Source organism: Macrotis lagotis, chromosome 2 (assembly GCF_037893015.1).
Source record: "Macrotis lagotis isolate mMagLag1 chromosome 2, bilby.v1.9.chrom.fasta, whole genome shotgun sequence".
Lineage (NCBI taxonomy): Eukaryota > Metazoa > Chordata > Mammalia > Peramelemorphia > Peramelidae > Macrotis > Macrotis lagotis.
The window spans coordinates 133,295,847-133,321,907 of NC_133659.1; the positions used below are offsets into that span (position 1 = coordinate 133,295,847).

At 36.9% G+C, this 26,061-nt stretch overlaps 1 protein-coding gene across 2 annotated transcripts in view; it reads right to left on the reverse strand.

Moving 5' to 3' along the window:
• Positions 1–351: 351 nt before the first annotated feature.
• CNST (consortin, connexin sorting protein) overlaps positions 352–26,061 on the reverse strand; it is a 119,207-nt gene continuing 93,497 nt past the window's right edge. The window contains exons 11-13 of one of the 2 annotated variants that reach the window (XR_012475736.1): positions 15,440–15,575; positions 5,342–12,566; positions 354–4,293 (exon numbers count right to left, since the gene is read on the reverse strand). Coding sequence is in view for 1 of the 2 variants with exons in the window: in XM_074222844.1 (XP_074078945.1) it covers positions 12,367–12,566; positions 15,440–15,575 (336 nt within the window). In the remaining variant the exon portion in view is untranslated. Of the gene's footprint in view, positions 12,567–15,439; positions 15,576–26,061 lie in introns of both variants that reach the window. The other variant, XM_074222844.1, reaches the window with a different exon arrangement.

Sequence of the window (26,061 nt, forward strand, 5' to 3'; positions counted from 1 at the left end):
CTCTGTTTGCTTCAGTTTTCTCCTCTGTAAAATAGCCTGAAGAAGGAAATGACAAACCATTCCAGTATCTTTGCCAAGAAAACCCCAAATGGGGTCATGAAAAATTGAATATAATTGAAACATCTAAATAATAACACCAAAACAACCAGCATGGCAGTTGTATGAGTGAAAATAAGAGGACTTACATGAAAGAGAAGGTAGAAATAATAAGTGACTACAGATAAGTATTAGCAAAGAGTCAAAGTAGACACTGATATTTGGAGCCTGGGTTTCCCCCATCTGTAATGAGGGAACTGGACTCAATACCCTTTCAGGTCTCTTTCAGCTCTAAATCTATGATCTTAAGACCATTTCCTACATAAACTGCTATGTCTTTCCTGACTTCTCCAGCATCATTCACTAACCACTCCAATCCAGAGGTGAGGTCGCTCTTCTCACAAAGATGCTTGCCCTTTACATTTCCTTGTTTGAATCTTGCTCAGTAACATTTATTGACTCTTTCCTCCATATGTTTGTCTGGGTTTTAAATTCCAGTAGGGCAGGTGCCAATCTGTGGATGGTGACATCCATGATTCCTAGAAACATAGCTAGCACATCATTGTTTTTTTTATTAAAGATTTTATTTGAGTTTTACAATTTTTCTCCCAATCTTACTCCCCCCCCCAGAAAGCAATCTGTCAGTCTTAATTTTGTTTCCATGTTGTACAATAATCCAAATTGAGTGTGACGAGAGAGAAATCACATCCTTAAGGAAGAAACAATAAAGTATAAGAGATCTGGCTTTTTTTTTCTAAATTAAAGGGAATAGTCCTTGAACTTTGTTCAAACTCCATGGCTCTTTATCTGGATACAGATGGTATTCTCCATTGCAGACAGCCCAAAATTGTCCTTGGTTGTTGCACTGATGGAACGAGCAAGTCCATCAAGGTTGAACATCACCCCCATGTTGCTGTTAGGGTGTACAGTGTTTTTCTGGTTCTGCTCATCTCACTCAGCATCAGTCCATTCAAATCCCTCCAGGCTTCCCTGAATAAATGTCCCAGCTGGTTTCTAATAGAACAATAGCGTTTCATGATATACATATACCACAGTTTGCTAAGCCATTCCTCAATTAAAGGACATTTACTTGATTTCCAATTCTTTAGCACATCGTTTTAATGTTGTTGTTCAGTAGTGTTTGACTCTCTTTGACCCCTTTTGCACATTGTAGATACTCAATAAATACTAGCTTCTAGGTAGGGGATGAAGGACACTGGTCTCAGTTTTCATTTGCAAGGCTGAGACAGGGAGAGGTAGAACCTGGAGGCCTGGAGTCTGTCTAATAAGCTACAAGTAGGAGGTGAAAGATGGCCACGTCAGTCTTAGGCTGGAAGTCTCCATAGGGATTTTTTACTTCTCTGTTAGGTCAAAAATTCTCCTATACAAATACTCACTCTTAGTTCCCTATTTCCTAGACTTATGGCTAAAAATGTGTTCTATTCTTTTTCTTTTTTTTTTTTTTTAAGGTTTTTGCAAGGCAATGCGGTTAAGTGGCTTGCCCAAGGCCACACAGCTAGGTAATTAATTATTAAGTGTCTGAGGCTGGATTTGAACTCAGGTACTCCTGACTCCAGGGCCAGTGCATTATCCACTGCACCACCTAGCTGCCCCAAGAGGGTAAAAATGCGCTCCATTCTTGAATATTCTATGTTCTTAATTTCATTTCTACTCATTTTTTTGTGAAATCCTAGCTCTGGATTACTCTCACTGCTGAGTATACTATAATGTCTGTTGTCCAACTTCAATGGTCATTCACTGTAAATCATTCCTTTTATTCTTTCTGCTTCATTAGCAATTCTTCCTTAGCCTGCGTCCAACAGAATCTATACCTTCCTTTTCTCAAGCTACCCATACCTCCCTCTCTCCTCACCCTTTCTGCTGAGGACCTCATCTTTTGCTATACTGAAAAAACTGAGGACATTTTCTGTGAGCTTCTTCCTTTCTCTTCATTCCTTGAATTCTTGACATCTTCCCCCAATTCTCTCCTTCTTTTCTCCAGCCTCTGATATTGAGGTGGCATATTTTCTTGACAAGATTGATCTACCTTGATCCTGTCTCCTTTAGTCTTTCCCAGAAGATTACTCCCTCAAACATCCCCTATCTCTTTCTCATCTTCAACCTTTCTCTGTCTCTTCATTGAAGGTAGAAGGCTTCTAATATGTTTAAGTATTCATCATCCTTACAAAGTTTTCACTGTACTCTATCAGCCCCTCAAACAGTTATCCTACATCTCAGCTCCCTTTCTTAGCCAAACTGCTAAAAAAACTATTCCCTTTGCTTCTCTCTTTTGATTTCACCATTCTACCAAAGCTGCTGTCACCAATTTTACCAATGATCTCCTAATTGTTAAATCCAATGGCCATTTCATAATCCTCTTTCCTGTCAAACTCCCTTGAACTTCAATCTGGTGTCATTATATGTCTATTAGATGTCTCAACTGGAAGAGACAGCTCAAAATCAACAAGTTCAAAACTGAATTTCCCTGTTTCTAATGTTTCATCTTCAAACCCTGGTGCAGTACTCAAGTCTTCACTCTTCCTCACTCAGTTGCTAAATCTTACCCTTTCTATCTTCACAACATTTCTTGCATCTCACCTCTTCTCTCTATCCACACAGCCACCATATGAGGTCAGGCCCTCATCACTTCTTACCTGGGCTATTGCAGTGACCTCCTCATTTTCCTCCTTGCTGTGTTTTTCTATACTCCAATTGATTTTTCATACTCTAGTAAAGATTTTTCCAAGTAGTTCTCACCATATCATCATTTCCACCTACCCAACATGATAAATTTCAGTGGGTCCCTCTTGTGTTAAGGATAAAATCAAAACTCCTTTTAGCTTTTAAAGGCTTTTACACCTTGACTCTAATCTCTTTTAGCCTTATTAAACATTACTTCCCTTCTTGTACTTCTTGGTCCATTCAAACAGCTCTTCTCTTTGTTCCTCACATATGACATCAGTCTGTCTTTAGATTTTTATTTAATTTCTAAAGCCTAGAAATTACTCCCTCCTCACCTCCACTTCATAGAACCCTTCCTTCTTTTAAGAACTGGTGTAAGCACCAGATTCTACATAATGCCCTTCTCCTTATCTTGTATTGCTTCCCTTCAAACTGTAAAAACTTATATATGCAAGCTTATCATGTCCCCCCTGGCAGAATGTAAATTCCCTGAAAGTTTGAATTGTCTTATTCCTCAAGCTGTAAACTCAGCACCTACCATACTTAGCAGGCATTTAATAAATGTTTATTAATTGGTTGATTTAAAAGTCACTTATAAACTTGTTTTACTGAAAGGCAGAAGTACCACAGAAAGAGTGCTAAATTGGTGTAGTAATAAGATGGATGAGAAGTTCTAATCCTGTTTTTGCTATTTATTTTTTATTCCTCCTCTGTAAAACAACAGAGTTAAAGGATGTGACCCCTCTCCAATCTCAGCTTTGATGCTTATTAGCCTTGTAATCTAAGGTCAGGCACTTAATGTGTCAGAAGCTCAATTTCTTAATCTATGAAATGTAGACAATAATAATTACATGGCTTATCCATAGGATTATTGTCAGGAAAGCACATGTCTTTGTTTTGATTCTTTTTCAGCTTAGCCTTTCCTATGGAGAGGCAATCAGTGTGTTTTCTGATTCTGTTATTTTCAGCATACCCTGAAGGTTCCATCCCTTGACCCTCATAGACCACCAATCCAGTTCATACTCCTATTCTCTCCCATACATTCAGTCATATTAGCATTCTATTTCTTATAGCTTAAATTTAAACTAAGGAAAAATGAAAATGGGAAAAAACCCAACCCTTGTAGACTTTGTATCTCATTAGCCATTGCTCAACATGACTAACTTTTCCTCTGTACCGAGAGCATAAAGATCACATTTCTCTCTTCTGTGCTTTGGTTGCCCTGACTTCATGTCTTTGAAAAATAAAAGAACAGTCATTTATGGGCTGTCAAGCCTCTTGATGGACTGTGGGATCTTCCCTACCTCCATTAGTGCAGAGCTCCTTCTTCTTGACCCTCTGACTCTAAGCAATCAATAGTCATCAAAAAAAATTATAGCTCACTTTCCGTAAATGTATTCTCAGGCTGAGGGAGATCTGGCTGTTCTTCATAATACATCCATATCTGGCTGACATTCAGAAGTGTGGTTGCTGAGCCTTTAAAAAAAACAAACCTCGAACCCAAAAAACTCCAAACAAATACACGCAATGACCTTGGGTAACTCACTCCAGTTCTTGGGGCCTCAGTTTCTTCATCTGGAAAACAAAGGGATTGACATAAATAATCTTAATTTTGCCATTCTATAATATAGAACTCTGACCAAACTTTAAAGCTGTCCATAAACGATTATGAAAATAAACACAAGCCTGCATTTATAAAGCCCATAAAGTTTGCAAAATACTTTCTTGACAACAATTGGGGTGATCAACTTCATCTTACAGATGAGGATTTGGGGTCTTAGAGATTCAGTGATAGGGGTAGTTAGGTGGAGCAGTAGATAGAGCAGTGCCCTTGGGGTCAGGAGGCCCTGAGTTCAAATGTGATCTTGATAGCTAATAGTATGGGACCTTGGGCAAAGTCACTTAATCCCATTGCTTCACCAAAAGAGTGAGGGAGTGTGTGTGTGTGTGTGTGTGTGTGTGAGAGAGAGAGAGAGAGAGAGAGAGAGAGATTGATTCAGTGACTAGCCCAAGATCACAAGACTAATAGGCATTAGAGTTGGGACTTGAGTGATAAAAATATTTTTTTAATATTTACTGAAGAAAAAAGCACAGAAGAGGACACTGAAAGTTCAATTTTGGGGACTAACTTGGTAAACTAAACACACATACACATATATGTATACATGAATACATAGACATACACACGTATATACACATTATGCTTAATAGTATAGTTTCTCAAACAACCCTTTATCTTGTTCTTTTTGTCTTGAAATGTTTGTGTTTGTTGAAAATTTTTAAGTTGCCAGAAAAAAATAAAGTTCAAATGAGACTCCTTAAATAAAATATTTGTAAATCTTAAGGCATGCTATAAATGGCTGCTTTATTTTACAGTGGACTCTATGAATAAATCATTATCCTGAAATATTCTGAAGAAACTAAGGTTAGTTGTAAAAAACGGATAAATAAGATTGAGGCGGAAAACTCAAGTCAGCAAGAATTGTCTAAATACTGACTAGTCTGGTGTTCTACATACTAGAATTACCGTTTCTCTGTTCAGATTAATTGTGGTGTCTGGAAATAATCAAATTGTCTTGACCTAGCCTCGCTGGCCAGTGATTATAGGATACAGTTTCCTCACCTGTTAAGAGAATCAGCCGACACGATCTCCTGAGGTCCTTTCCAACTGGACTGTTCTGTGATTCTATGATAATGGTCTTATCGGCAGACTCACAGTGCTCCTTCATGGTTTACAAAGTGATCTTGGTAAACATGAGCTCTGTTCATCTTCACAAGAACCCTGTAAGGTAAGTACAACAGATATCATGATCCCCAGAGGTAGCCAGGGAGCTCTGTGAATAGAGCACTGGGCTTGGAGTCAAAAAAAAATTCAGCTTTAGACACTTACTAGTTGTGTGAACCTGGTGAATCATTTAACCTCAGTTTACTTCAGTTTCCTCAACTAAAAGAGTACTTATGCCTCAGGGTTGTTGTAGGGACCAAATGAGATATTTGCTAAGAAAGTAACTGGTCCTTCATAAATGCTTATTTCCTGCCTTCCCCACCTCTGTTCTCCCGCCCTCCCCCAAACACATTTTACAGATGCTAAGGGCAGGAGTCAATCAAATGGAGATCTTTCCTGGCTCCATGGACAGGATTCATTCTAGGAATTCAAATCCTCACACACAGAAGGCTACATCATTAGCAAAAGCTTCCTTTTGCTAAAACCATTATTCCCCACCTGAGAGAGAGAAGCTGTAGATGGCAGGTGACACAGGTATTAAGCATTTAAGACTAAAACAGATACGGGCACTTTTTCTTGTGTGTCCTAAATCTTTCCTGTGATAGGACAATGACTTTAGGATCAGAGAAAAGGAATACATCTGGAGATAGCTTTTTCTCTTTCCCAGGGGAGATTTAAACCTTTCAGTAGGGGGAGGGTTAGGGATGGGCAATGGGGATGGAGAGGGATGTTACCTGATCCTTATTACCCATTCTGCCTGGATTATTTGAGCCGCTGGTTGGCAGGAGCTGCTAGGCTGAGCTACAGCTCTATTCTTAACCCCAGTCTCACTCCCAGAGGAGGAGAAATGGGAGACAATCAGCCAAGTCTTCCTTTTGTTCTTCCCCTCCACCCTTCACCCCAATCTGGGCCCCATGAAACAAAAGAGCTCCCATTTGTATAGCATTTTTACAAAGCATACTTCTCCCCATCATCAGGGTAAATTAAGTATTGCAACACATCTTGAGCAAACGGACTTAGAGAAGATATATCACTTACCCCACAGTCACAGAATTGGTCAATTGGTACTTTTATCTTACCTTGAAGAAACATTTTAAATTTATCCTTCCTTATGCTGTGTTGTGGATGGGTTTTTCCTTCTTTCAGGCACGAGGGTGGCCCTCCCCTATTTCATCCTGTCTTCTCAGTCTTCTTTGCTGCATGACCATCTTCTTTACCTTAAGGAGGGTTATCCTCCACGGTTTTGCCTAGGACCCCCTTTTATAATAATAATGATGCTGGCAATGTGAATAATAACAATAGTAAACATAAAAAAGTAAAAATAAAGTAAAAAATAGTAAATATTTTCTCACTTGATCCTCACAACAACCTTGTGAAGTAGGTGCTATAATTCTCTCCATTTTGCAGTTGAGGAAACTGAGGCTGAGAGAGGTCACACAAACAAATGAGATCACAACAGTGAAGTGATTTGCAAACCTTAAAGCATTATATAAACATTAGCAATTATTGTTATTGTTGTTGTATGACCTGTCCACCCACGGACAAACAGCCAGTATCCGAGGCAGGATCTGGTGAATCTGGTGACTCCAAATCTACTATACCACACCTCTCTTTCTCTCTCTCTTAGACCTTCCCATTATTTAAATTATCATCTGTAAGTGAACTTTCAGATCTACCTTAAACAACCCTAATCTCTCTCTTGACTCTAGTCCAATTTTCCAGGTTGCTGGACATCTCTATTCAGATGACCCATGGACATCCCAAACTTAGTATGCCCCTAAATGGAACCGGTCATCTTTCCCCATAAACTCATTACTTTCTGGTTTCTTTCTAAGGGTGCCACCACACTCCTAGACACCCAAATCATTTTTATCTCTTTCCTGTCCCTCATCCTCTATATCCAGTTAATTGCTGAGCCTTGTGTATTCATCCTCCATAACAACTCTTTCATTTCTTCCTCTCTCCACTCACATGGCCACCACCCTAATTCAACTCATATTCTGTCTCATCTAAACTACTATAAAAGATTCATAACTGATCATCACCCTGCTTCAGATTTCTTCCCTCTATCTTCCACACAGTTGCCAAATCAATCCAAGGCATATATGACATAGTCTTACCTTTACTTTAGGTTCCCTAAAGTCTCAAGGATAAAATGCAAAGTCCTCATGCTAGCATTTGAAAGCATTCACACAACAAAGCTTGAATCTATCTTTTTAGACCAATTTCATCTTACTCCCAGTTAAGTAATCCAAGTTCCACTGAATGGACCAACTTGACATTTCTTTGCCTGTGTCTTTCATAAAGGTTGAGCCCATGACCAGAATGTGCTGACAAGTTACCTCCTGCCTAAATAAACTTTCGTTTCTTCATGGCTTACCTCAGTTAAAATTCTTAAGCCCTTTCCTGATTCCATTTAGTATTCTCTTCCTTCTCAGATTGCTTTATTTTTTAATTATTTATTCACATGGGTTCTTTAAGTAGAATGGAAGCTATGTGAGGAGAGTTTAGTTTTTCTTGACTAGTATTTTGCTACTCAAGTGCCTTCTATACAATAATGATCATTGCTGCCAGAGGATTAGTGTCATGAACTACATAGCACACTTATAAAAATAATACTTGGTGCAGAGCTGGGACAAAACAGTGCTGAGATCTAGGTAAGTTACATCTACTGGACTGTGAAAGTTTCTACTAAAACCCACAAAACTTAGAGCAGAATTTACTGGTATTAAAAGGGGAGACTAAAATGGATCTGATGTGGGTGAAGACAAACTATAGGTGACAATATGTGACTCTTGGCCATGTCTTCCCACATGTTTGCTATAGGTCTATCCAAAGTGTTGAGGACTTTCTTTGAATTCTTCTGTCTTGAAGAGACACATAATCCATGTATCTTTTTCTATTCTACATTTCTTTGGATGCATCCCTTACACAGTTGCCTCTTAAATAGGGGAACCTGGAGGACCTAACTACACACTGGGAATTTATTTCATTTGGACTTGTGCTGGATCTTTTCCATGATGATGGTCAACATCTTTGTCAAAGCTAAGTCTACAGGTTTTTTGCCTTTCTGGATATTAAATGATGGGATCCTGAGCAAGATTATATCTTCCAAGCAGATTTGAATAATTTTGACAATATGCATGGGAGTCACTTGGTTGGAAGAAAGCTTTCCAAGTGGTCTTTTGTATTACTGAATCAAAAAAAAATTTTATAGTCAATAATAAGCAGCACAGTAGCAATTTTCTTTCATTCACGTGTATGATGATAAACTACCAAAAACATTGCTGATAAAAGTCTGACTAATCTCTTCTAAAACCCTTATCAAGGAGGTCTAATGTGTGGATAGGTTATCCCTGTAAGAATTTCATGGATAAGTAGGTATGGAGTCAGAAATTATTGATCTTTGGGGGTAGAAACAAGGTCAAAATTTTTTCCTCACACTTTTTTGGTATCTTTCCCTCATTTAGTCAGACACCTTTATGATTGTTCCCTCAACACCTTCAAAATTGTGTTGCCCCAAGCACGGACCTTACTTCTATGTCTAGTTGCTTTTTCCATTTTTTTGTCCTCTGCAGTACTATTTCCATTTCTAGAGCTGTGACAGCGGATGGCTAAATGAAGTGGCTTTCCTGTGTAAGTGGAGTCTACTGGGGATGAGCTTCTCCATATTTAGCAATGCTGGTTCTTAGAAAATAAGGTTGTCAGTTGGCAGGACAAAACTCAAGAACTCTAATAATACAGCCCTCTGGTGACGTAGTAGGGTCATCTTTGTGACAGGAAGAGAATCAGGAGTATGTCTCCAGGAATTTTGTGAAAGAAAACATGTGCATTTATAAAAATGTGCATTAAAAGTATCTCTTGCATACTACCTTCTCTGTTTCTTGCAGCTGTCTATCTTGCTTTCCCTGTATCTTGACTTTGCTAGGAGAAAAAGAGGGTAGTTCTTCAAAAATGACCAGATAACTGGAGTCTTTGTTGAAAACATTTTAAGATAGAATAGGAAAAAGAATTTCAAAATTTGTATTCTTGTACCTACAACATGTAGAGTCCCGGACAGCCTTAAAAACTCATTAAGTAAGATTGTTGGTTTTGGATTCTTCTCATGACTTAATAGAGAGTCCACATCAGCCAAATCTGTTAAGCTGGTGACTTTCGTGTTTCAGTTTTTCTCCTGTCCTCCCCATCCCTGCTCTGTCCACACCTTGCCTTCCAACTGTCTCTTATGGTATTTCTATTCCTTCCCTATTATTCCTGTTTACAGTCTACCTTCTTCAAAACTCGCATAGGGGTTTATATGTTCTCCCTCCCAGCAAGGTTTGACTCTGTCTTTGAAGGAATATCTTTTATGACAGAATTTCAGCCATAAATGGAAGAGAGATCTTTGCAAATGGGAACCTTTCAACATTTCACCATTGTGATGGCCGCCTGGTACTCATAATAAAAGTAAAAAATTGATCAGTACCCAAGGGTCCAAATAAATTCTCTCAGACACTTTTTGGTTGTTGAAGATTTTAAATCACAAGCTAGAATTGATGCTTTCAAATACAGTTCTTCAAGAATATTAGATTTGTTACAAATTATCAGTACTTTCAAATGACAGAAAATTTTACACTGTTGAAAAATTAGGTGAAATTTTTTATATGAGTTAAACAGCCCTTTCATCACTAAGTGGAATTACTCCAAGTCAAGCAATAAATGGCTATTAAACTTTTTTTAAAAATTGCCCTAATTTGCTGTATTGAGATTTTTAGCCTGTTCTTAAGTCAAGGCATCTATGTGCTCTGGCCACACTGTACTGATCTCACTTTTCTCCACTCATGGCAGTTATAAGGATACATATTCTCTCTAAGCACCACTTGTTCAATTTTACCAATGCATCTTATTTCCTTTCCTCCATTCTTTGTGCAAACTTCTCAACAAATCAAGAGGAACTATGCTAGAAGGAAACAGCCTTAAGCTCTATTGGCAAATACATCTGTCACTGATTTCTTATAGATTCCAACAGCAAATGATTTGGAAGGAGATGGGCTTCAGCTGTGTGACTCTGAAAGAGGGAGGAAAATCTTACTTTTTTCTTTATGTGGATCTATCAGATTGTAGGACAACGAAGGGACCCTAATTAGAAATCAAGGGCAAATCAGAAGACATCTGACTATGGCTAATGGCCATTCACTGGAGCTTTTGTGAGCAGGTCTCACCGACAGAACCCCATAAGAATTAGTACTATCAACATTTTATATAGAATTTGAGTACAAATTTGATACACAGCGCAACTGAGTTGCTTTAAAAAAATCACCTTGGCTTTTTAATCTCTTAAACTTTATAATAGAACATTAAAATATCTTCTAATAAAATCAGTCTTAAGTATAAGGATTCATGATCTCAATATCTTATATACTTCTAAATAAATATCTCTGACCTATAACTCTTGAAGGTATTACAGAGTGACATGATGCAGATAAGCCACACAGTATTTTTAGGTGAAAACAAACCATCATTTTAAAAATAAACAGTTTAAAAAGACTTTGAACTTAAGTTGCAGAAAATAAAAACACACACACTTAATGATACAGTAATTGTACATATAGCTTTAAAATAACCGAATGCATGCTTACCAACACTTCAATTTAAAAAAAATCCAAAAGACCCTTAAAAAAATGAATCTAATCTAAATAAATAAGCAGAAACACAAAGGGAGGTACTGAACCAGCCAGTAACATATAGAAATATAAAATTGATTTCTCCCTTCCTCTCTTAGATGATTCTGACATGAAAAAATAAAAAATAAAGATGACTTTCAGGAAAATTATAATTCTTAAGTTTTTATTCTAAAAATCATGTTTTGCCTTAAATAAAAATGTGTAATTACTGCCTAGGATATGAAAAGGCAAAGTAAGGCTTCCTAAATGTTAGACAATTGAGCCTCAGAGGGAAATAATTTCATATTATTATTATTATCATCATCATTATTATTATTATTACTTTTAGGGGGGAAATGGGGAGCTGAAGTTCACCAATTCCAGAAATGACTGAACTTTTGAGGACAAAGTGATTATTAAATGTTGATTATACATATTCAAATTCATTATATGAATGTACAACCAAATGTAAAAAAAATCATGATTTTTTTAATACAGAATCATTTATCTCAATGATCTAATCTCTCTTGTTTGCTTTTCATATGAGAGGTGTTTCTTCAACATGTTAAGAAGCACGTCAGACCATGGATTAGAATTGGAGGCTCGAAGAGCAGCAGGACTCTGCACTATCAGTTGTCGCCAACTGCCGCCTCCAGCCATTGAAGCTCCCACGCCACCGACAAAGTTCTGAAATCCAATTGTCTACTCCAGACTGTCTATTCTATTCTTACATAGTTAAAGAATGGTTAAAATGGAAGAAAATCTGTGCCTGCACAGCAATATACAAGATAAAAGAATAATGACAATTGTTATTATTCTGGGTTGGGTATTTGCTCATATTCACTGCCTGAGAATAGAGATAGACAAATACATACACAGACTATTTGAAAACACTGATTTCTAAACCTGGATTACACAGCTCTCTAGTACAATTAAAGAGACGTTAAGACTCTAAGGTAATTCCTTTTTGTGACACACAAGACTTATTGCATGATAGCTGGAAGCGATGTCTTTGGACAAACAAATGTAAACTAAAAGTGATCTTCAACGATTAGCATATCAAGATGGCTAAAAAAAACGGTGGTTCTGGGAATGCTTTGTCCATTTCTACTTGTGGGGGACAGGAAGATGCACCCGGATGCAATGTGCTCTCCAAGACTGGAGATATGGTCCTCCTCTCACTGGTGTGCTCAGCCTCTGCTGTCCACCGCCTCTCTTGTGGGACACAGGAATCATCCTCCCGTTACTTTTCAGGCGGCAGTGCCCGAGGCTGGAGCGCAGCTAGGAGACCCTGCGCTTAAGTTCTGTTACTCCCTGCAGTAGCTTGGTATAATAGAAATCCATGTTGGCCGCAAAGTCGGTACAAACAGGTGACTCCACATCACCAAAAGTACAGTACAGTGCAGTTCCTCCAACGCTAAGGAAAACAGTCGCTATGCACAGCAAGACCAGCAAAAGGCAGGAGCCACCACCAACTTCATCTGTGAGAAGAGGAAGATGACATGGGGAGGTTATCATCGAGCAGGAAAAAGCCCTGTTAGGTCTAATGACCCCAGGCCTCAAGGAGAGGTGAGTGATTGACAGAGCTCTACCAACACAGACTAGATGGCCACCTGCTCAGTCAATGGGTGATACCTTATCTAATTCACAAGATCCCAGAGGAAGGGCTGGAGGGGCTTCAGAAGCCGTGAGGGAGACAAGTGATACATTTAGGGATGCACATTTGGGAAGAGTCTGGAATCTGGGTTGGAATTTGGACCTAGGTCTTCTGGCCTCCCGATTTAGTGATACTACACCATGAGACCTCCCTGTCTTGCATCAAAGGAAAAGTGAATGCTACCATTGGCCCAAGATTCTGAGGTCTGGTGCAAGAAATCTTTGGGAAAAGGTATCAATTTTAACCTCTAGGAGTGCCTACTACATACATGGCACTGGCAATATAAAAAAAAAATTAAAAAGCCCTCAGAGAGCTTAATCCAGGCCCCCAAACTTGAGAAAACTGAGATGTAAGGTAAGTGACTTGCCCAAGGTCACACTGGCAAATGATACAGCTGAGATTCTAATCCATGTTCTCTGACTCTAAATCTTTTCTGAGGTCAATTTGTTCTTTTACTACATAAATTGGGCTTAAATGAAATCTAAGCATTTTATACAAAATGCTAGTCTATAATAACAAATAATGAATAGCCAAGTTAAATTGAAGTAACATTTTTATTTTGGTTAAAGCTTTGCTTTATAATAAGAATATCATTTTTAATCTAATGAAATTATTGCTTCTATAAATTCCTCTGCTGAGAAAAAAATTTATTCAAGTAGAATTATGCCTTTGATGAGTTTGGATCACTGTTAGGAAGCTTCAGTATAACTAGTTTCATACAGTTTAGATTTTCTTCTACCTTATTCATATATGTTTAAAGTGTTCAGAGGAGAAAAAGTTTGTCTCCTCTAAGAAGTCTGTGGCAAAACATAAATTGAATAGAATCTACAGAACATAGTTATAATCAACTTAATCAGCATAACCCTTATTGGTCCTTTCATACCTATTACTTCAGTTGATCCTCAAGGCAGGCAGGGCAGGAATTATCATTCCTATTTTACAGATGAAGAAAATGAACCTCAGAGAAAATCACCTACACAGAAAATTACCTACACAGCAATAAGTGATAGAAGTGGGAATGGATATAAGCATGGACCATTATGTTAGATAGTTAGTTGCCTACCTTCTCGTGAAGGAAAAGAGTGATTGTATAATTTTTTTTTTTTTTTTTTGCATAGACCAGTGTAAAGACAGATGAGAGGGCATAATGGTCTTTTCTCATATTCATATTCCAGGAAAAAGAAATAGGGAGTTTAAGGACAATCCTGAATTATGCAAAACTAAGAATTGGGTAATTTGGGCAATAAATTGGGCAATAAATAAATTCTCAATACAATCAACATAGGCAGGTTGGTATGGGGCAATACAGGAGTCCTGGATCTGGAGTCAGAGATTCTTAATTCAAATGACCTGTTGTATGACATTTGGCAAGTCATTTCTCTCTCTGGGCTTCAGGGTCTTCATCTGTAAAGTAAGAGGGTTGGACTAGATGATCTCAAAAGTTTCTTTCCTGTGTAAGTTAGTCAAATAGCAGATGAGAGGTAAAGTGCTTGCTAAAGTGACAGAGAGTTCTTGAAATAGTGGAGAAAATAGGATTAAGTGACAATGAATAATAACTGTGATTTGTCAAAAGTACTACATTGTTGGACACAGTTCTTTAAACCCAGTCCTAATTAGTATGTTTCTTGTCTTACAGTTATAAATAAAACAGGATTTTAAATATGTAAATAAAGTTATATTTTACAAAAAGCACAACTGGTTAAGCTTTAACTTTAAAGGATAGGATCTGGGACACACAGAGTCCATCCCTGACCTTTAGGTAACTGTGTTTGGCCTATGCAATCACATTACAAAGTCCCACCCTATGCCAGAGCAGCCAGGATGGCAGCTCTGAACGGTAGGCGCTGTGCTTAGGAGGGAAAAATCAGCTTCTCTAGGAACAGTCTTGCAAATTCCAACATACAAAGTTATGGCAAAGTTGATGGCAATTATTGGAATTTTAAATCCCATAATATTTTTCTCCTAATGAGTTGCACCCACTGTAGAGCTCTCTGAGGAGAAGGAGCATCATCTGCATACTTTAGAAGAGGATCAAGAACTTGAAACAAGGTTTGCAATCTATAGATATTCAGAATATTAATGAAATAGGGGTATTATTAAGGTTCATCTTCACTCATATTTCAAACCAGATATTAGGGTAAAGAAGTTCATGAGAATAATGGATCTGGACAATAAGAGTAATAAGAGTAATCTTTTCTGAGATGATGTTTTTCTTTTTCCTCAAGGTAAACTGTGTAAAGGAACAAAAGCACTGTTCCAACCACTTCTAGTTATAGGCAAAAAAAAAATGCTCAAAACGAAAATGATTTAAAGAAACAATTCCTCCACTCAAATCTTCTGTGGATGTTTCCAAGGAGAATGGCAGTCACTCTAGGTTCTCAAGGGTGACTACTATCTGTGCACCACAAATGCTGGCACATCCTACAAAGAAAAACAGACTCAAGAAGAGACCTAGCAATAGGTTGTCCTCCTTACACTGAAAAGCTGTCCAGCGGGCAGGCTGGCTGCCATGGAAGAATCTTTTTTCTGTCAGAGCAACTTGAGAAATCATCTACAAATATATCAGTACCAAGTCTAATGAAATCATAGATATTTATAACCTCTTCCTCAATGAAAAGAATATATAAGGATAAAATTGGTTGCTAAATTCACATTCCCTTTCTACAATCCTGTTCCTAGGCATTATCTGCAACTTACCCTGATCCAAAGAGTCTTCCATTTCTTGGAACCTCACTCGTCTCTTTGATGATTTTTGCTGCATTTGGGCAAGCTGATTTCCCTCACTATTGTTTCTTTTTTTTAATATAGATACCAATCCCTCTGTTGGAACAACCTGTTAAAGTTTAGAAGGGCCACATTAAGTATTGCAAAGAAAAACAATCTGATGATCACGTTAATAACAAATTTCATAATTTATTAGGTTAGAGGCAAAAAAAATTAAAGTTCCTTGGTTATTTTCTTAAAAGATTAATTATATTTGGACATTGCTATTTTGTAATCTAACAATATCAAAGATATCAAGAGTGTCAAACTACAAGAAGCACTGCCCATTTCCTTACAGATGTTTTCCTAAAGAAAAAAAAAAGATGCTATACATTGAAATGATATGTTTGATTTGGTTCTCCTACAGAAACATAAATTAGGGGTGGCTAGGTGGTACAGTGGATAGAGCACCGGACCTGGAGTCAGGAGTACTTGGGTTCAAATTCGGTCTCAGACACTTAATAATTACCAAGCTGTGTGGCTTTGGGCAAGCCATTTAACTCCACTGCCTTGCAAAAAAAAAAAAAAAAGAAAGAAATAAAAAAAGAAAAAATTACTTTTAAATAAAATCAAACAACACACACACACACACACACACACACACACACACACACAAACAGAACAATGCACAACCAATAATGTAGTTATAGGGAGGCATGACTAGAGTAATTTTTTAAGTACACCTGGGGATTTTAATGGAGGGCAAACTTAATGTAAGCAGTGTGTTATGAGAGCCAAAAAAAGTTAATGCAGCTAATGCTGTGAAGGCAGATAGTTTTGAGGATGAGCAAGTGCCATTTCTGATATGCTTATAGGTGACCTAGTTTAGAAAACACACTGATAAGCTGGGGAGACAAATGACCAGGAAGTTGACAATTCTTGAAAGTGTGCTGCAAAAAAATTGGTAGAAAGAATTGGAAATGTATAACTTGGAGAAGAAAAGACATGAGAGGCATGAGACCTGACTTCAAGTTTTAGAAATGCTGCTACAGATTAGATTTGTGCCATTTGGCTCCAAAATTAGAACTGGGAAGCAACTTGGGCCAGTTGGGAAGAGAAAGATTTAGATTTAATGTAAGATAAAATTTATATTAACACTGAGAGAGGTCTTTGAATAAAGACTGATGTGCTGGAAAGGAGAAATCTCTCATTCAAGTAGAATCAAGTTGTACCAGATGGATTTTGAGGTCCCTTCTAATTCTGAAGTTGCCAGAACTGTATTGAGATATTTTTTCAGCTTGGTAGACTGAGTTACCAAGGTCTGAACTCTGTTTTAAGAACTTAGTTTCTCCTTCATGCTACAAAAAGGCACTAGAATCGGACTTTGGTGGAAGATTAAGTCTCCTAGTCCTCTACCAAAGGGGGGAAAAAAGAAAAGAAATAGCTTTTCTTGTCAGGTCTTTCTTAGTGAGTCAATGTTGGTCCTCATTGATTGTTGCTTCCTGGCTTACATGCTTACTGTTCAGTGATTTCCTGTAGGGATTAATAGCGGGATCAATTTTGGCAAAGCACTTTACTCTTTTGGGTTTCAGTTTTCTTATTTATAAAATGGGAAGTCTGGATTAGGTCACTGTTAAGTTCTCCTCGGTGAGAAGTCATCAAGCAAAGGCTGAATGATCACATGCTAGGAATACTCCAGAGGGGATTTCTGGATCAGATGACCTCAGAGGTTCCTTCCACTTCTATCTTTCCAATCTGTCACCTGCAATAGTCTAGAGTTTTAAAATTCTATTCTGTCCTTTTGGGGAAAATATTTGGGCACCTTCCAACATCTGGAACTTTTCTTTCTTTCTTCAGAGATGATCAGCAACCATTCATAATTCCATCTGCATATTATTTCAATTATTTAGGTTACCATTTGCCTGTCTCAGGAGACTTGCTCTTCAAAGACTTGAACTGTGGAGACTGAAACAGTAGAATCATTTCTTACTTCTGTTATCTGTTAATATCATGAAAACTTCTATAAGCAGTGGGCTTGTTCTATGATCTTTTTCAGAGGATAAACTAAAGAGACTTTATAAATTGTTTTATCATTCTTCATGAGATTCAGTTCATTTTAGCCTTTACCTCTCCTGACGCTGTTTTTATAATCTCATGCTGGGGACACAAAGCAAAGAAAACACATAGTCTCTGCCTTCAAGGAGCTCACATCCTAAAGGAGACAATTAAAAAAAACACCTATATTTATTAGATCTCTATAGGAGGAAAGGAAGCTCAGAGAAAAAGGTATTAGTGGGGATGGTGGGAACTAGGGGACAGAGGAAGAATCAGGACAGGCCTCTTTCAGAAAGTGGGATTTGAGATTAATCTTGAAGGAAGTAGGAAAACCAGGCTGTAGAGGTAAGGGAGAATATGACAGTCTTGGGGACTAGATGTGGAGGTAGGAGTATTGTGAGTGAGAACTGCAAGAAGGCTGTTGTTGCTGTATCACAGAGTATGTACAAAGGGATTAAAGAAAATATGTGAAGGGTCAGGTAGGGAAGGGATTTTACAAGCCAGAGGATTTGATATAGCCAGATCAGACTTTTAGGAAAATCCTTTGGTAAATGGATAGACTATGAAGTGGAAGGGGTGCAGACTTGAGGTAGGAAGACCAATTAGAAAACTATGGCAGTGGTCAAGATATAAGGTGATGGGACAGGCTGCTATCTGTTGAGTGAAAAGGAAACGGTTATTACAAAGATTGTAATAACTGCTCACGGTCACAGAATGGATCTGAGTGGGTGTGAGTGGGGAATGGAAGATGATTGGAGATTGTAGGCCAGGGTGACTGGGAGGATGATAGTAATAGGGAAGCTTGGAAAAGGGGATTTTTTTTTTTTTAGGTTTTTGAAAGGCAAACAGGGTTAAGTGGCTTGCCCAAGGCCACACAGCTAGGTAATTATTAAGTGTCTGAGGCTGGATTTGAACCCAGGTCCTCCTGACTCCAGGGCGGGTGCTTTATCCACTACGCCACCTAGCTGCCCCAATTTTTTTTTTAAGATGAGTTCCACCTTAAATTCATCCGACTTAAGATGTTCAAGAGGTGAGTCGGTATGAGAATGAAGCTCTTGGAAATCACCCACATAAAAATAGAATTTTAACCCAATAAAGCTGATAATATGGAGGAAGAACAGAAAAGGACTCAGGACTGTGGCTTTTTTGTCTCTGTACTCTCAGAAACTAAGCATTGGATTTGGCTCATAGTAGATACTTAATAATCACATTGATGGGGGGAGCAGTCAGGGTGAAGTGACTCAGAGTCTCAGTAAGTATTTGAGGCCAGATTTGAACTTGGGAAGATGAGTTTTCTGGACTCCAGACTTGGCACTCTAATCACTGCCCCTTAATAAATGAAAAATACTTCATAATCTTTCAAATGAGCTATCCTTCTAAAATCAGTTAAAAAAGAATAAGTTAAAAGAACTGATTTAGTCATTTTTGCCATTTTATAGACATTTAACTGAAAGCAGAGAAAATAATTGGTACTTAGAGCTTGACAATAAAATTAATATGCCCTTTGGCATTATAATTTAAGGCTAGTTATTCAATCTTTAAAATTGCTTCAGACTGTTTCAGTATGTAAAATTATCTGTATCTATCACCATCTTGCAATTACCTATGTGCAGAAAAAGAAATCAAGAAAGAAAATATAATAAAAGTAGGAAAACTTACTTCTTTAAAGCAGTCATTCCATAATAGTGTGGGTATGGAGACTAAATCAGATTACAGGTGAGAGCAGATTATATTAAAAATAGAAAACAATCTTCAGCTCTAACCTATTTCTTAGGGCTACTGATACCAGCAACAGTTTAACACCGGAAAATAAGTAAAAGTAGTTGTGCTGTCCCATAAACAAGGAAGCTAACATTAAAGTTCAAAGACAGCCCCAAGAGACCAGCTATGGACAATGCTATCCTCACTCAGAGGAAGAAAAACCAAACAAAGCAAAACAAAAATCCTTATAGAATCTGAATGAACACCATACTCATTTTTTTAAAAAAAAATATTCTTTATATATTTCTTTCCTATCTCATGGATTTCTTTCTTTTCCCTTAATCCCAATCTCTCATACCAAAAATGACTAATCTGTAAACATGTTAAACATAAATATGTATATTCACAATACTCACCTGATTGTTTGCTGCTGAGGGGAGGAGGTTAGGAAGGGAGGGTGGAAGGAAATATATATGCATATATATGTGGATGAATGTAGAAAAATTTAAAATATCAATTAAAAAAGAGAAATAGGTTTAGACTAAGGACTCAGAGGGCAAAAAACAGTATAGTAACATTTTGTTGAAGAGGTCATTATAAATTGTTGCTTCATGCCTTCAGAAGTCTTAAAACTTAGACTGGAATGGGTGAAGAGACTCAAAGGCAAAAAAGCTCTGAGTTTGAATCTGAATTCTTAATTCTCAAGCCTATCTTAGCCACAAGTCCTATGTGCTACCTTTTTATGATTTTAGATGGTGCTATCACTAGATATTTCATTTTTCCTTTTATCAGTTATTTATATGTACTGAATACAAAAAATAAGATTATCTTGAATGGAAGCATGAAAGCACAAAAGATCAACTGGAAAGACAAAAATGCAATGGAATAAGGCAATGAACTCTTTGGGCAGAGCAGGAAATGAACACAAAAGTGGTTATTTCATTTTAATTTGAATGAATACTAAGCATGATAATGATACTGATTTTTAGTAAATATAAAAACATAAATAAATGAGTGTTCAAAGTAGTCTCTTTGGGAATATTAATGTATATTATATTATGCTGCTGTTCAAAACCATTGTTAAAGTTTTTTTTCTGGAAAGTTATTTTCATAGATAGTTTGTCATACCCACCCATCCACCCACTCAGTTTCATTACTTTATAATGATATGACACTCCTTTGATTCAAGAATTTTTATTCCTTTTCACTCATTACTCTTTTGCTTCACTGTCCTTTCTCTTTATTTCCTTTATTCCCTCTGACAATCTCTCAAGAATTATTCTTGGAAGATTTTGTCAAAAGACCCTAAGGAGAGTAATTCTGCAGGATGAGGTAGGAATTAGCTGAAAAGACTAGGTCTTGGAGTGTGACAGCTTTATCATAAACACAGCAGAAGCATATTAATTAACATTAAGTTAAAGTGCATGCTGCTAGTCTCAGATTGTACTTTAAAATAATAATATGAGTTCAACTGGCTGAGTAAACATGAAATGCTAAAAATTGCAATGCCTTAAGGACTACGTATAATATTTATTCGTTACAGTTCTTAGAGCTAAATTATCAAATATAGTACTCCATTTCAATTCTTTGAAAATGAACAAACAAAAGACACTGTCTCCAAAAATCAATTCAGTCATCAATTTATGTCTTTCAGAAAATAATATTCCCAACAATATCTTTATTCCGAGAAATTAAGAGCAACTCAAATTACCTTAAGATTTTAAAGAATAGGGTGGCTAGGTGGTGCAGTGGATAGAGCACTGGCCCTGGAGTCAGGAGTACCTGAGTTCAAATCTGGCCTCAGACACTTAATAATTACCTAGCTGTGTGGCCTTGGGCAGCCACTTAACCCCATTGCCTAGCAAAAACTAAAAAAAAAAAATAATAAATTTTAAAGTATAAATAAATTTACATGTCTCACATACAAGAATGATTTTATCAGATATCCTAGGGAAAGCAAATCCAAACAAACAATTTTTTTTTAAAGCAGAAAGAGCCAGCTTAGAGAACTGGGACCTAAAACTTATATTTTTCTACTACTTCTTTTTTTTGTTTTTTGCAAGACAGTGGGCTTAAACGACTTGCCCAAGGTCACACAGCTAGGTGATTAAGTGTCTGAGGCTGCATTTGAACTCAGGTCCTCTTGACTCCAGGGCCAGTGCTCTATCCACTGCACCACCTAGTTGTCCCTTTTCTGCTTCTACTATAGCACACTGTTTCATTTTCTAATAAGCCAAAAGTGACAGAACTGATAACAAAGAATTCATGAAACTGCTTTTGTTTTCTAACAACCAAAAAAAAAAAAACTTTAAGAAAGTTTTGGCTGTTTGATTATTTTATATATTTATGCTTGCAATCACCATCAAATTGGTTTCTTTCTTATTCTTTAGTAATTTTTTGACATATAAAAATGATAAACTCCTCTAGTTTCTTTACCTCGGTTCAATCTAGAAGGCCTAAAGGCTTTGGAGACCATCTTGGTATTTAGTACCATCTTGGTAGATGGCATCTTCATCACATGTATTCAGGGTAGATGTGATTTCTTATCATAGACTAAAGGGATAAGAATCACTGTTCTTGGAGATGATCCAAAACACTATGACTACCCAATATCCTTCTAGTTCCTGGCCACAAACCAGTTCCTAACTCCTTTAAGTAGAGGATCAGTATATTAACTGAAGTGATAGGATATAGTTCAGAAGGAAACAGAACTCTGTTTTGAGAAAGGAAGTAGTCAAAGCTATTCTAATTCTTTTCAGTTTTCTCTCTTTTTCCTTACCCCTTTTCTTAGCTTTTCCAAGAGTATTGAACCTCTTTTAGACTGGAAAAAAAAGGGCAAGTGGACAGATGTGGAAGGAGGAAAAGGTGGCTAAAAAGAAGTGCTAAAAGAACACAGATGGAAGTGGTTGGCATATGGGAATACCTCCTTGAATGCTGCCCTTGGGAGAGTTTTGGTTTACAGCTTCAAGTTACAAGAATAAGAAGGCAAGAGCAGGTGGTGCAGTGGATAGAGCACTGACCCTTGACTCAGGAGGACCTGAGTTCAAATTCGACCTCAAACACTTAATAACTGCCTAGCTATATGACCCTGGACAAGTCACTTAACTCCACTGCCTAAAATAAGTAAAATTTTTAAAAAAAAGAATAAGAAGGCAGAATATGATGTGCTAAAGTAGACACCTGGATAATCTTTTTTTTTTTGGTACTCTAGAAACCAGGTTCCTGGTTTCTCTAGCTCTTCCCCTTTATTCAGATACTGATGCTGTCTAACTGTGACTCTGATTAGTGCATCTTAGGAAATAAAATCATGAAAATGAATGAAAAGCTCTTCAAATAGTTTACTCCTCAAAAGGAAACCATACAACTCTTCAATGTGTTTCCATTGAGAACAAAATAATTTCTCAAGTCACATATTAATAAAATTGCTATTGGTGATGCTCTTTGAATAACTGTAGATGAAATTAAGATCCATCTGGTCTATTGTTCCACAGTTGTATAATAATTAAGTCCTTTCCAATATCAAAGAGTACCTTAAATATCAATTTAAAAATTAATTTGTTGCATAAACAAATAAAGCTGTTTGACAACTTTAATGGCACAATATAATTCAGTATATTGAGAAGAAAACTCAGGGCTCTTAGGCTACTTTTTTTTTCACAACAGCAGTATGATTTAATTTACAAAGGGCTTGACATAAACACTGATCTTCCAAACAGATCTATGATCTTAGGATACTTTTAAAAATAGTCATGTGTTTCAGTTGGAAGCACAAGTCAAATCATTGCTTTGTCACAACAACTGAATCTATCTATCTATCTATCTAAATAAGCATTTGCAGAATAAACAAAGTAGTTTAATACAAGAGAGCTAAGGCAGGAAGTCACTTGCAATTGGCTTCTTATAAAAGGTAGGAGAAGTTGTTAAGAGAATTCTTGGTCATGTAAAATTTAAATGAGATGGCCTTAGAGGCCCTTGGGTTTCTGAGATTCAGTTGGAATGTCAGGTCCCTGAGAATAAGGGCTTTCATTCTTCATCCAAGTGCTCAAGTGGTTATCCAAAGGTCCATCTAGACCAGGTATTCTTTGTTGAAGGAGTCTTCTAGCCTTTCTTTGATGGATAATCCTCTAACCTAACTAATCTAAGGCTCTAATCTGGAGGAGATTTTCTCCTTAAGCTGAGCTAAAATATATTTGCCTTTAACCTTTATCCATGTTTCTGGTTCTGCTCCCTGATGATAAGTAAAATCAGTCTGGATCTTCTTTCAAATGTGTAAAAGATGGTGATCCTGTATACCCTTAAGGTCTCTTTTCTTTAGATTACACACGAAAAAGTTATTGTAACAAATACTTGCATATTCTAAAATCATCCAGTGGAATGCTTATCACATAGTAGGCAATTAATAAATTTCTAATTGATTCCATGACTGTCTATAGCTTTGTATTTCACATGTAATCAGATCAATGAAGAATAGTTATCTAGCTGTCAGCTTCCTTGCTTTGGACATTGTGTGAATGTCTCTCAGTACATATAACTATATAAAATATGAAAAACAGCTTCTTTTAACTGCTGTATCATACTACTTATCTTTGCTAAGTTTACAATTCATTAAAAAATTTATCTCTTTTTACATATGATTTTTCTAGTCATATTTTATCTCTAACTTCACCTTTACTTCATGTACATTCAAAATTTACCTGGGCACGGGAGAAAGATACAGTTTAAATTTCACAGTCCTGTGCTAGCCTTTAAGCTTTCTTCTCTAGAATCTGCCCTCTCCAAAGATTGCCCTTTACTGTTTTCTTTAGAGAGCAAAAAAATAAAGGTACACTGCTGTCTACACATAGTTTCTACATCTTTTATTAGAGTTGATTTTTTTAACCCAGGTCTAAGATTTTATATTTACCTGTTAAATGCCATCTTTTTTAGATCCAGTCTAATGTTCTAGAGTTCTAGACTGTCAAGGTCTTTTCTGGATTTTGACTGTGGCACAAGCTTAAGAATAGATCCTTGGAGGGGTGGCTAGGCGGCGTAGTGGATACAGCACCAGCCCTGGAGTCAGGAGTACCTGAGTTCAAATCTGGCCTCAGACACTTAATAATTACCTAGCTGTGTGGCCTTGGACAATTCACTTAACCCCATTGCCTTGTAAAAGCTTAAAAATAAAAGATCCTTTTTGGGTCTAGTCACTCAACCAGTTCTCAGTAACTTAAATTTTCAGCAGTAAGCATTTATCTTATTACCCATAAAAGACTTTATTAAATGTCTTGGAATTCCCTTCAAACTAAGTCTATCACACAGAAATAGGCATATAATAAAGGTTTACTAAAGAAAATTACAAGATTTTGATCAAGCTCAATGAAGTCTTTCTCCTTTGGGAAGATTTATGGGAAATGATGAATGCAAATAACTGCAAATTCAAAAGTAGATCTACAAAGAGACACACACTGACTACAACAATGTAAACAAAAACACTGCACATGGTAAATATCAGTTAAATACAATGGGGGTCATTTGAAGGCTAGAAGGGGTCATGGGATAGTCCTACTATCAGGTTAAAGTTGTTTTTTTTTAAAGTTTTTATAAGGCATTGGGGGTTAATTATCTTGGCCAAGGCCACACAGCTAGGTAATTATTAAGTGTCTGAGGCCAGATTTGAACTCAGGTACTCCTGTCTCCAGGGCTGGTGCTGTATACACTGTGCTGCCTAGCCGCCCCTCAGGTTAAAGTTAAAAAGAACCCAGCCTTCTGTTATTTTAACAAAATAAAAGGTAAGTTCCAAAAGTATGGTATTAAATATATAACCATTTGGAAACATTCTTTTCTGTGGCTTTGCTTTAAGTTCTTGGGAAATATAATCTGTGCTTTAGGATTATCAGCTAGGTTAAAATTTATTAATTAAAAAACCACATGTTTTCTCAAAAGTATTTTTGGAAATGCTTCTGCATTCTACCTCAAGTAAGAAATACTTAAACAAAGGACCTCATTTTTAGAAATCTGACATTTTAGTTAATATAAAACTAGAGAGTAGGTTTGATTTATGGAAAATGCATTGGCTATTAATGAGAAAATTGTAAAACTTGGAAGTACTTTATACCCTTACAGACACATATATGTGTGGTTAAAGATGGCGCTAGATGCAAATTAACATTTGATACTATTGACGTGTATGAATATAATGAATCCGGCAGAGGTTCAAAAGACCAGTTATATAGATGTCCCCCAGCAGCAGAGATAAAATGGGAGACTGGGAATTGGGAAGTCCTAGAATCATAGTGTGTCTCTGACTTTAATGTATGAACACAGGCAACTGACTTAAAAACTCTGAATCTTGGTTAACTTGTATTTAAAATGCGGATAAAACTGATTGGGAGGTAGCAAGTCAAGAAGAAAGAACATTATGGCTACAGTCAAATCTCTCAGTTGACAACAATACCAAAGTGGCCTTGGCCAAGTCACTTAACTTTGTCGGGTTTCAGTCTCATCATTTGGAAGGGTAGGTTTAGATGACCTCTAAGATTCCTTTCAATTCTACATCTCTAATCCTATTCAACAAAAATATTTGTCAAGCAGGATACCACATTAAGCTTTAGAGACTATAAAATTAAATTCAATACAATGGAATATACAATCCACAAGAACTAAGACAATAAAAAAATGAAAACAAAACCGATTCAATGTTGGGAATCTCAACAGGAGGGCTAATTTGGGTGAAATATTAATTAGAAAGTCTATGATTTTTAAGAGATTAAACTTTATTAAATTTCTTGATTAATAAGCACTTCCTGGTTGTCTCTCCCCCCTCCCCCCATAATGAGGCTTGCTGACTTAAAGAATGAATACTGACATCATCCCAAATGGAA